At 40.2% G+C, this 13,136-nt stretch overlaps 1 protein-coding gene across 4 annotated transcripts in view; it reads left to right on the top strand.

Moving 5' to 3' along the window:
* The window catches only part of PTPN11 (protein tyrosine phosphatase non-receptor type 11), a 103,974-nt gene that overhangs the window by 36,365 nt on the left and 54,473 nt on the right, over window positions 1-13,136 (top strand). For all 4 annotated transcript variants that reach the window (XM_009004697.5, XM_002753025.5, XM_017976390.4 and 1 more), the window contains exons 4-6: window positions 2,360-2,552; window positions 3,797-3,913; window positions 5,190-5,303. In XM_009004697.5, coding sequence (XP_009002945.1) covers window positions 2,360-2,552; window positions 3,797-3,913; window positions 5,190-5,303 — 424 coding nt within the window. The remainder of the gene's footprint in view (window positions 1-2,359; window positions 2,553-3,796; window positions 3,914-5,189; window positions 5,304-13,136) is intronic.

Below are 13,136 nucleotides of genomic sequence, written 5' to 3' on the forward strand. Positions count from 1 at the left end.
GACCCGTTATTCAGCAATGCCACCAACAGATGTCAGTTTAAGCTCAGAAGTAGAAAAGCAGAGAACTGAGGATCAGCTTTTTCATCAGTTCTTTTAATGTTACATCCACAATTATGTGAGAATGACTGTGCTTAGAGAGAACTGTGTTATTTTAGAGGTCTTTACCCCTGTGTTGGAACTAGGCTGATGAAAGCATGGGCTTGACTTATCTATTGATTGTATTCATTTTGTACATTCCCAATCTTCTCTCTGACTTGGTGCAAATTCAGAATCTCTTAATTAGTTTGTTTATTTTGTATCTTCAGGTATGATTTTTCAGCTTACACCTTTATGTCCGTGCTATTATGTGCTGATAATTTGTTTCTCTAGCTACCACTGTAGCTTCAAGCGGAAGGCTGTCGGCCAATTCTGTGCAGTTTATTTCTAAATTTTGCTGTTTTTATTTGAGTGTGGAAGAAAAGTAACTCAAAGTTTATTACTTTGATGATAAACCATTAACACCACCTGCCATGATAGTGTTTGCTTTCTGACCAAGATCCTGAGGGAAAAAGCCACTTTATTAATAGGACTATGTTAAAATGTTTCCCATAGTAACATGGAGCAGGATTGTCTCAAAGTCTGTCCTTGGATGGCCTTGGATGCGTGCATCAGGACTGTCTGATGTGCTGGTTAAAATGCAGATTCCTGGGCCTCATTCAGACTTAAGTGTATTGATATTGCTGGTTGGAGCCTGGGAATTCATATTTTTAGCAAGATCCTTCATTTTTACTCCAAGTCTTAATGTGCATTTCACAGTTTGAGATGATCACTCAAAATTACAATTTTAGTCCAAAGACACTGGAGGCTGCTGTAGTATAGGTTGTGTATATGGAAAAGGTTGGAATGCTTGAATTAATTTATAATGAAGATCCTTTTTGAGTGTTCATATGCCAAAGCAAGGACAAACATTCAAAATGTCTCTATTACAATTTTTTCTTTCTTTCTTTCTTTTTTGAGATGGAGTCTCACTCTGTCACCCAGGCTGGAGTGCAGTGGTGCAATCTTGGCTCACCACAACCTCCGCCTCCTGTTTCAAGTGATTCTCTTGCCTCCGCCTCCTGAGTAGCTGGGCCGACAGGCACATGCCACCATGCCCAGTTAATTTTTGTGTTTTAGTAGAGACAGGGTTTTGTCATGTTGGCCGGGGAGATCTCGAACTCCTGACTTCAGGTGATCTGCCCACCTCAGCCTCTCAAACTGCTGAGATAATAGGTGTGAGCCATCGCGCCTGCCTCTATTATAACTTTTTATCACAACTTCTTTGACTTTTAAAAAATTATTTATTTATTTATTTTGAGTTGGAGTATCGCTCTTGTCACCCAAGCTGGAGTGCAATGGCACCATCTCGGCTCACTACAACATTGGTCTCCTGAGTTCAACTGATTCTTCTGCTTCAGCCTCCTGTGTAGCTGGGATTACCGGCACACTCAGCTAATTTTGTATTTTTAGCAGAGATGGGGTTTCACCATGTTGGTCAGGCTGGTCTCGAACTCCTGACCTCAGATGATCCACTCACTTTGGCTTTCCGAGTGCTGGGATTAACAGACGTGAGCCATCGCATCCAGCTGCCATTTTTTTTTTTTTTTTTGAGGCAGGGTCTTGCTTGTCACCCAAGCTGGAGTGCAGTGGCATGATGATAGCTCTCTGCGGCCTTGACTTCCTCGACTCAAGTGTTCCTCCTGCCTCAGCCTTCTGTGTAGCTGAGATTATAGGCACATGCCACTATGCCAGGCTAATTTTTAATTTTTTCTTAGAGACAAGGATTTCACTATGTTGCCCAGCCTGCTCTTGAATTCCTGGCCTCAAGCGATCCTCCTGCCTTGGCCTTCCAAAGTGTTGGGATTACAGGCATAAGCCACTGTGCCTGGCTTATAACTTCTTTAAATGGCTGTGATTACATAGTTTAGTCCTTTTAAGATTGGGCAGTGGACGAATGGCAAATTGCATTTTTAAAAGAGGAGGGATTTTGAAGAAAACAGGAAAGATTGGGGCATTTGTCTGTAAAGGACTGTGGACTCACTTAAGTTTAGTGGTCATTCTTTCTTTTTTTTTTTCTTTCACTCTAAAATCTGTAACTAATGTTACAGAAAAATATCTCAAAAAAATAAAGAAAGATGGTCATTCTTACCATCTTTGTGGTTTTTCCTGCCTGCATGGGATGCACATTTTCTGTCTCAGGTGGGATTGATCAGTCCCTGGGAGGAATGTGTCTTATTTTTTAATTGTGTTGAGGAGAGCTGACTATATATAGTAGTTTTGTGAAAGAACAACATGAACCCACGGCAGAACTAAAGTCTTTTTTATTTTTAAAAAAATTTAGGTGGTTTCATGGACACCTCTCTGGGAAAGAAGCAGAGAAATTATTAACTGAAAAAGGAAAGCATGGTAGCTTTCTTGTACGAGAGAGCCAGAGCCACCCTGGAGATTTTGTTCTCTCTGTGCGCACTGGTGATGACAAAGGGGAGAGCAATGATGGCAAGTCTAAAGTGACCCACGTCATGATTCGCTGTCAGGTACATCTCAGTTGAACTATGGGTCTGGCAAGATGTTGTCTTTGGGTGATTTTTCTGCTGTAAGAAGACAGACACCATTACATTCAAAGTCAAATTGTCTTTTTAAAAACACTTCTTTCTTTCTTTATTTTTTTGAGACAGGGTCTTGCTCTGTCACCTAGAGATGGGGTTTCACCCCACTGGGTATGGTGACCCAAATCTTTGGGTGATTTTTCTGCTGGAAGAGGACAGACCCCATTACACTTAAAGTCAGATTTTCTTTCTTTCTTTTCCTTCCTTCCTTCCTTCTTTCCTTTTTTCTTTTCTTTCTTTCTCTCTCTATCTCTCATTCATTCATTCATTATTTATTGACTTATTCATTTGAGACTGGGTCTTCCTCTGTCACCCGGGCTGAAGTGCAGTGATATGGTCATGGCTAACTGCAGCCTCAACCTCCCTGGGCTCAGTTGATCTTCCTTCAGCTTCTTGAGTAGCTGGGGCTACAGGTGTGTGTCACCATGCTCAGCTAGTGTTTGTATTTTTTGTAGAGATGGTGTTTTCACCATATTGCCCAGGGTGGTCTTGAACTAGGGCTCAATAGGCCTGCTCACTTCAACCTCCCGAAGTGTTAGGATTACAGGTGCGAGCTACTGTGCCTGGTCCAAAGTCAGATTTTCTTTGCTCACTTAGTCAAGGTTGTCTATGCTTTTATTATACTTTAGTATATTAGTATAGTTACTATATTAGCATATTTACTATATTATTATACTTATGGTACTAGTATATTGAGTATATTTATGCTTTTAGAATATTTATATACACACACACCACATTTTTATTATTTATCTTTTGTTTTAAGGTGGAGTCTAACTCTGTTGCCCAGGCTGAAGTGCACACTGTAACCTCTGCCTCTTGGGCCCAGGCAATCCTTGTGCCTCAGCCTCCTGAGTAGCTGGGATTACAGGTGCCCACCACTGTGCCTGGCTAATTTTTGTGTTTTTAGTGGAGATGGGGTTTCACCATGTTGGCCAGGCTGTTCTCGAACTCCTGACCTCAAGTGATCTGCCCTCCTTGGCCTCCCAAAGTGCTGGCATTACAGGCGTGAGCCACTGCACCCAGCCTATTGTCTATTTTTTGATGGACATTTAAGTTGTCTCCATATGCTTGCTATTGTGAATAATGCTGCAGTGAACATGAGAGTGCTTGAAAACACTAATGTAACATAAGGGTAACAAATAATAAACGTCATCTGTTTAACTTGAAAGGAACTGAAATACGATGTTGGTGGAGGAGAACGGTTTGATTCTTTGACAGATCTTGTGGAACATTACAAGAAGAATCCTATGGTGGAAACATTGGGTACAGTACTACAACTCAAGCAGGTGAATGGATTGGAAAGCTCAAGCTTTCTCCTTAAAAACTTAAACAAAATCCTAATAGATAATTTTGCAAACATACAGAGGTAGAGCAGTGTCATCAGCTTCCATGTACCCATCACAGCTTCAACTTATGATCAACTGTTTTTTTTTTTTTTTTTTTTGCCACGGAGTCTCACTCTGTCACCCAGTCTGGAATGTGCAGTGATACAGTCTTGGCTTACTGCAACCTCTGCTTCCTGGGTTCAAGTGATTCTCCTGCCTCAGTCTCCTGAGTAGCTGGGCCTACGGGCACCCGCCACCATGCCTGGCTAACTTTTTCATTTTTAATAGAAATTGGGTTTCACCATGTTGGCCAGACTGCTCTTGAATTCCTGACCTCGGGTGATCTACCCACCTTGGCCTCCCAAAGTGCTGGGATTACAGGTGTGAGCCACTGCACCCGGCCCTAAATCTTTCTTATTATGACTTCACTCATCGGCTGCCTCCTGTAGTACTTAGAAACATATTCCAAATTTATATCATTCCCATATTTATCTGTAAGAGACTTTACAGAGGTTTTTTTGTTTGTTTGTTTGTTTGTTTTGAGATGGAGTTTTGCTCTGTTACCCAGGCTGGAGTACAGTGGTGGGTTCTCGGCTCACTGCCTCCGTGTCCCGGATTCAAGAGATTTTTCTTGCTTCAGCTTCCTGAGTAGCTGGGATTATAGGCGATACCACCACACCCAGTCAATTTTTGTATTTTTAGAAGAGACGGGGTTTCATCATGTTAGCCAGGCTGGTCTTGAGCTCCTGACCTCAAGTGATCTGCCCGCCTTAGTCTCCCAAAGTGCTGGGATTACAAGGCATGAGCCACTGTGCCTGGCCTACGGCAATACAGAGTTTTAAAGCAAGTTTTCATTATCGATCTACTTCTGGTTACCTTAAGGTAACCTCACTTGTTCACTTTGGCATTGTTGCTATTTCATAGTTCACCTTTGTGATAGTGGCAAATGATATAATATCTCTATAAATAATGTTGTGGTCTATTCATAAAGAAAAATAGGCTTAAATTTATATCAGCAGAGTGAGTAAAGTAAGTGTACGTGGATACTGAAGAAAGATAAATTTCCTGGCAGAACAGAAAAGAAACTGAAACTTTGAAAACTTTTATTGTGAATTATATGGTCTGCGAACCCTCTGTTCTTGCCTTTATGAATATCAACATAGAAGTTTTTTTTTTGCATTAACACTATTTTCTGTAAAATTTTCTTTTTTTTACGTCAACCGCTGTACTTGATCAGCCCCTTAACACGACTCGTATAAACGCTGCTGAAATAGAAAGCAGAGTTCGAGAACTAAGCAAATTAGCTGAGACCACAGATAAAGTCAAGCAAGGCTTTTGGGAAGAATTTGAGGTAAGTTATTAAAACTGTTTTTATGTGAGTTGTTATGTCCTATTTTTAGTGGAGGAGAAGTTGGTCTTATGTTTGGAATTGGACCTGAGAGACTTGAAACTGACGTTCTTTTTTAAATTCGGCCATTGATTGACGTGGAACAAGTTGCTGAGAGGGCTTCTTCGAAATAGAAGAGCATTGTGTTCTGAGGGAAGGGAGTTGGCAATGAGTAGTCAGTGGATGCGCCAACAGCTCCATTTGGCTCTTTTGGTTTTGACTGGTGGCAAAATCTCAAAGAAACAAAAGGATCTAATTTCTCTGGAAGATTTCCAACATACACTGGGGTCTTTAGAAAGAATCTGTGGCTTTACTGCAGCAAATGAGTGTGAGTAAAAGAAACACCTTGTGGTGGCTTTTTTTTTGAGACAGGGTCTCACTCTGTTGCTGAAGCTGGAGTGTAGTGGTGTGATTTTGGCTCACTACAGCCTTGGCCTTCCTGGGCTCAAGTGATCCTCCCACATCAGCCTCCTGAGTAGCTGGGACTCTAGGCACATGCCACCATACGTGGCTAATTTTTGTATTTTTGGTAGAGATGATGTTTTACAGTGTTCCCCAGGCTGGTCTTGAACTCTTGGGCACAAATGATCCTCCTACTTCAGCTTCCTGAGTAGCTGGGAGTACAGGCACATAACACCATGCCCGTCTAATTTTTGTATTTTTTTGTAGAGATGGGGTTTTGCAAAGTTGCCCAGGCTGGTCTTGAACCCTTGGGCTCAAGTGATCCACCTGTCTTGACTTGGCAAATGTGGTTGCTTTAATTTTAGAGTTCAAATTGATAACTCTGGTAAGTTAAATGAACTGATTTTTAAAAAATTATTTTTGTTTATTATACTTTAAGTTCTGGGATACATGTATAGAAAGTGGAGGCTTGTTACATGGGTATACATGTGTCATGGTGGTTTGCTGCACATATCAACCCATCATCTAGGTTTCAAGCCCCTTATGCGTTAGATATTTGTCCTGATGCTCTCCCTTTCCTTCCCCCCGCATCCCCTGACAGTTTGTGATGTTCTCCTCCCTGTGTCCATGTGTTCTCATTGTTCAACTCCCACTTATGATTGAGAACATGTGGTGGTTGGTTTTCTGTTCCTGTGTTAGTTCACTAAGAATGATGGTTTCCAGCTTCATTTATGACCCTGCAAAGGACATGAACTCATTCTTTTTATGGCTGCATAGTATTCCATGGTGTGTATGTGCCACATTTTCTTTATTCAGTCTATCATTGATGGGCATTTGGGTTGGTTTCAAGTCTTTGCTTTTGTAAATAGTGCTGCAATAAACATATGTGTGTATGTGTCTTCATAGTAGAATGACGTATAATCCTTTGGGTGTATACCCAGTAATGGGATTGCTGGGTCAAATGGTATTTCTAGTTCTAGATCCTTGAGGAATTGCCACACCATCTTCAACAATGGTTGAACTAATTTAGACTCCCACCAACTGTGTAAAAGCATTCCTGTTTCTCCACATCCTCTCCAGGATTTGTTGTTTCCTGACTTTAAGTAAATTGATTTATTTCCTGAAACTAACTTGGGTTGGAGAATGTCCCTGATGGGAATGTGCTGTGTTCCCATTACACTTTTCTATGTCACTTACCCATTGATAATGTGATCTCTTTCATTTTCTTGTCATACATTTGACAGAAAACTTCAAAAACAATGATTCTGGAATATTTACCTTTGCAGTTGTTTCCAGCATCTAGCACAATGCCTGGTATACAACAGAAACTCCATAAATGTTTGTTGAATGAGTATTTACATTTAACTCATGTTCACATCATTTTATTTTTCTGTTCTATGTTATGGGAATGATTATTTTATGCTTTTCGTAAGACTACAATTTATAAATATTTGTGGAATGAATGAATGAGTAAAGTGAATAACTGGGTAAATAAAGTCCTTTAGCCACAGTATGTCTGAACACTTGCTGAGATAAATATGATTTTCCATTTTTCAGCTGAGGGGCCTAAGGGAGGTTAAGTAAACATACCACAGGTGTTTTGTTTTTTCCTGAGACAGGGTCTCACTCTGCTGCTTAGACTGGAGTACAGTGTGCAATCATAGCTCACTGCAGCGTCTAACTGCTGGGCTCACACCATCCTCTCACCTCAGCCTCCTGAGTAGCTGGGACTACAGGTGTGCGCCACCATACCCGGCTAATTTTATACCCGGCTAATTTTTTTATTTTTTTTAGATATGCGGTCTCACTGTGTTACCCAGGTTAGTCTTGAACTCCAAAGCTCAAGCAATTCTCCCATCTTTGCCTCTCAAAGTATTGGGATTATAGGCATGAGCCGCTGTGCCTGGCCCATATCACAGATATTGATTGAATTCCAGTACTGGGGAGGAATGCAGAATAGAACATTCTGAGTTGGCCAGGCCTGTGGCTCATGCCTGTAATCCCAGCACTTTACCAGGCTGAGGTGGGCTAATCACCTGTGGTTGGGAGTTTGAAACCAGCCTGACCAAAATGGTGAAACTCCATCTCTACTGAAAATACAAAAAATTAGCCGGGCATGGTGGCGCATGCCTGTAATCCCAGCTACTCGGGAGGCTAAGGCAGGAGAATCACGTGAACTTGAGAGATGGAGGTTGTGGTGAGCCAAGATCGTGCCATTGCACTCAGCCTGGGCAATAATAGTGAAACTGCATCTCAAAAAACAAAAAAAAAAGAACATTCTGAGTTTTTGCTCAACATTGCTGAACAGAGACTTGAATTATTCTCTTATCCCAGGTATTGGGTTAGGCTTTGGAGACACTAGTGAACAAGATAGACAGGGTTACTGCCTTTAAAGGGATCATCTAGTTGAGAGAAGGAAAACAGTGATTAAAAGCATCAATAAAAAATGGATGATAGGCTGGGCGTGGTGGCTCACTCCTCTAATCTCATCACTTTGAGAGGGTGAGGCAGGTGGATCACTTGACTCCAGGAGTTTGAGACCAGCCTGGGCAACATGGTAAAACCCTGTCTCTACAAAAAATACAAAAAGTAGTCTGGTGTAGTGGTGCACACCTGCAGTCTAAGCTACTCTGGGGTTGAGGTGGGAGGATTGCTTGAACCTGGGAGGTTGAGGCTGCAATGAGCTGAGATCATGCCACTGCATTCCAGCCTGGGCAACAGAGCCAGACCCTGTCCCCCCCCAAAAAATTTGACGATAAACATAGTGAGTCAGAATTTTGAGATCTCAAGCTCAGTGTTGCCTTCTTTGTGCCCTACCTGACTAGATAATAAGAGGCAGCATTTCAGCAGTCATTCATTTCATTATGTTCATTTCATTTCACCTTCATCAAGCCTCATGAGGCAAGATGGGGAGATACAGAAGTTTTAGAAACCTCTCATCAAAACTGAATGGAAGACTGATTTTTCCAAAACTTTTTAGTGCCGAAAATTTGAATTATATGCAAAAGCAGAGGGAACGGAATAGTTACAGCAGTATACCTGATACTCAGCATTAACAACTGTTGATATTATGACCAATCTTTTTCGACTATGTCATATTCACTCTCCCAGCCCTGACTTGTCTTGAAGCAAACTTTTTTTTTTTTTTTTTTTTTTTGAGACAGAGTCTCACTCTATCCCCTGGGCTGGAGTACAGTAGCTTGATCTTAACTCACTACATACAACTTCTGCCTGTCGGGTTTAAGTGATTCTTATTCTTTAGCCTCTTGCATAACTGGGATTATGGCATGTGCCACCACACCCAGCTAATTTTTATATTTTTAGTAGGGATGGGGTTTTCACTATGTTGGCCAGGCTGGTCTTGAACTCCTGACCTCAGGTGATCTGCCCACCTGCCTTGGTCTCCCAAAGTGCTGGGAATATAGGTTGGGATTATAGGTGTGAGCCACTGCTCCTGGCCTTGGAACAAATCTTGTTTTTTTTTTTGAGATAGAGTTTCACTTTTGTTGCCCAGGCTGGAGTGCAATGGCATAATCTTGGTTCCCTGCAACCTCCACCTCCCGGGTTCGAGTGATTCTCATCTGTCAGCCTGCCAAATAGCTGAGATTACAGGCATGCACCCATGCCTGGCTAATTTTGTATTTTTAGTAAAGATGGGAGTTTCTCCATGTTGGTCAGACTGGTCTCAAACTCCTGACCTCAGGTGATCAGCCCCCCTTGGTTTCCCAAAGTGCTGGGATTACAGGTGTGAGCCCCTGCGCCTGACTGCAAATCTTACATTCATTTAATCTGTAACTATTTTATTTCAAAAAATTATAACCTGAATATCATTATCATATCTAAAACTATTAACAGTAAATCCTTAATATTAACACATAGCAGTCACTATTCACATTTTCCTGATTGCCATTCACACACACATACACACACACAAACACACACACAACAGATACACACGCAATTTGTGTTTTTTTTTCTTTTTAGATGGAGTCTCACTCTGCTACTCAGGCTGGAGTGCAGTGGTGCAGTCTCGGCTCTCTGCATCCTCTGCCTCCTGGGCTCAAGTGATTCTCCTGCTTCAGCTCCTGAGTAGCTGGGACTACAGGTGCCCACCACCTTACCTGGCTACTTTTTGTATTTTTGGTAGAAATGGGGTTTCACCATATTGGCCACACTGATCTCGAACCTCTGACCTCAGATGATCCACCCACCTCGGCCTCCCAAAGTGCTGGGATTACAGGCATGAGTCACTGTGCCTGGCAGGAATTGGTTTGAATTGGGAGTGCTTTCTTCCACCTTGATTGTGAAAAAATTTCAAATATGTATAAAACAGATTCATATAAAGGATCCTGATATGCCATTATTAGCTTTATCAGTTATTCCTGACATCATTTTTAAAATTTATAAATATTTCAATATTTGTAGAATCTGTAAAAAATGCATCACAAAACCGATCATTGTTCAGATTATACCAATTGTCTTATAATTTAAAAAAATTTTGTTCAATAATTTTTCAGGTAAGCTCCACACACTGTGTTGGCTAAGTCTGACAGTATTTCTGATTTAAAAATCTTAAGTCCTTTGAATATTTTGATGCCCCTTACATCTATCTTTCTGTCTTCTTTCCCTCTTTCTCTTTCTTTTCTACTTTTGAAGAAAGCAGATCCTTTTTCCTGAGAGTTACTTACAGTGTAGATTTTGCTGAGTGCCTCTCTGTGGTGGACTTAACCATGTATCCATCTCTTATATTTCTTGTAAGTTGATATATGTGGAGACCTTATTGGATACAAGTTTTCTTTGACAAGGCAACATGTATGGTAGTGTACCAGGATGTGCTTATGTCCTGTTGTTTCTTTTCTGATTTTCTTAGCAGCTCCTGATCATTATTACTTAGATGCATTAATTCATAAGGGACTATATGGTAGTGATATTGTAATTTTATCATTCTTCTTACTTTGTTAGGTTGGAACATCTCTATAAAAAGTTTTTCATTACCAAGGGTTGATTTCTTTCTTCTTACTAAGCAGTTTTCTTTCCTTTTCCTTCTTCTTTTTTAAGGCAGGGTCTTGCTGTGTTGCTCAGTTGGGTGTGCAGTGGCGCAAACACGCAGCCGCAAACTTTTGGGCTCAAGTGATCCTCCCACCTCAAATTCCCATGTAGTTGGGACCACAGGTGCATGTCACCATGCCTGGCTACATTTTTGATTTTTTTGTAGAGATGAGGTCTTACTTTGTTGCCCAGGCTGGTCTTGAGTGTTGGGGTTCAAGCGATCTTTCTACCTCAGCCTCCTGAGTAGCTGAGACTACAGGTACACACCACAATGCCCAGCATTTTTTTTTTTTAATTTTTAGTAGAGATGCGGTCTTACTAAGTTGCTCAGGCTGGTCTCGAACTCCAGAGCTTAAGTGATCCTCCTGTCCTGGCCTCCCAGTATGCTGGGATTATAGGTACACAACAGGCATGAGCCAACGAGTCTGGCCAGATTTTTTTTTCCTGATTTGAAATAGATTACAGGTTCAGTTAATACTTCCAAATCAAACTGAGGGCTTCAGGATTTTTACTAACCTCATTGATCTTACCTATGTATCTCCTTTCTCTAGTGCCAAAAATCCTACTTCTTGAAGCCATAAGATTACTCACTTTTTTAATCCCACATTACACACTACAGTCTCAGAATAATGACTCCCCCATATTATAATTACTGAAAACACTTTAATATTTTTTGCAGTTTCCAAAAAATCCTTCAGATATGTGTTGTCAAGTAACCGTGTTATGCTGGGCACACTGGCTCACGCCTGTAATCCCAGCACTTTGGAAGGCCAAGAAGGGAGGATCCCTGGAGCCCATGAGTTTGAGAGCAGCCTGGGCATATAGTGAGAACCCTGTCTCTACAAAATAAAATTAAAAATTAACCAGACATGGTGGCACATACCTGTAGTTCCAGCTATTGAGAGGTGATGGTGAGAGTAGGCTTAAACCCAGGAGTTTGAAGCTGCATTGAGATGTGATTGTGACACTGTACTCCAGGGTGACAGAGTGGGGACCCTCTTTTTTAAAAAAAAATATGAAAATATTCCTATGTCTTAGACTGATTTGTAATTGTCTTTCTCTCTGTGTGGCTATATGCTAACTGTGTATATGCTTAGTTTGTTTCATTAAAAAAAATCTCCTTCTGTTAAGCTTCATTTATAATTACACAAATATTGGCTTTGATAGTCAAATTGAAAAAGTATATTCAAAGAAGTCTGCCTTCTGTCCTTGTCCTTTTCTCTCTATATTTTAGCCATAGTATAAAAAATTATGGTTTATCATTACATTTAAAAAATATAAGATATTCCCATATCCCACTTTTTCTTAAACAGTACATAACTTTACATACTTTTTTCTAACGTTGCTTTTTAAAATATCCTGGATATCACTCCATACTAGTGTCTAGAGATAGTCTTCATTCATTTTTTTACTACATAGTAATCCATTGTGTAGTTGTACCATAGTTTATGCAACCTATTGATGGGCATTTGGGTAGTTTCCAAATATATTACAAAGAGGATTACAGTGAATAGCCGTGTATATGCATCCTGTTTTACTTTTGCTGACTACTGCTAATACTAACATTTTTTATGTTTCATATTAAAAATGGTAATTACTATTTATCTTTAACTTTTATTATACATTATACACGACGTTGTTTAGCGTGCTTTAACGTTTTAGCATATATAACATTTGCAAACTACTTGTTTTAATTACAATTTTGGTTACATATAAAAAATAGTGAGCTGTTTTATAAACTAGATATAATAGAATCTTATACTTCCTTGACAAATGATAGCTGAGTTGATCATTTGTGTAAATGACTGAACTTACAAATTATAACATTTTTAAAATACATTTTTTAAACATTTAAAAATTATTTAAAAAAATAGATACACAAAGTAAAAAAAAAAAAAGATGAAGAAAAATAGAGACAGTGTCTTGCTATATTGCCCAGGCTGGTCTCCAACTCCTGGGCTCAAGGGATTCCTCTGCCTTGGCTTCCTAAAGTGTGAGCCACCACACCTGGCAAAAATTAATTTCTTTAAAACAAAAACATTACAGGTTATCTGGTACCATGGTAACTTCTTTAACACTAGGTTTACTTAGAACAAAGCTTAGGAAGAAAGTCAGACTTTCACAAAGAGCTCTTGTGGCAATGGGGTATTTTTTTTGCAAATTCCGTTGGTGGTGTCAAGATTTGAGCTTAGAAGGAACTCTTAGCCTGACTCTTCTGGCTGTGGAAAAAGATGGTTGGTTCTAAATGCTGACCTGATGATCTCACACTGTCACATCTCAAATTGTGGTCATCTTTTATACATTATTAACAACAAAAGGGAAAAATTGAGTTGACTTTAGAGGGAA

Source organism: Callithrix jacchus, chromosome 9 (assembly GCF_049354715.1).
Source record: "Callithrix jacchus isolate 240 chromosome 9, calJac240_pri, whole genome shotgun sequence".
NCBI classification, from domain to species: domain Eukaryota; kingdom Metazoa; phylum Chordata; class Mammalia; order Primates; family Cebidae; genus Callithrix; species Callithrix jacchus.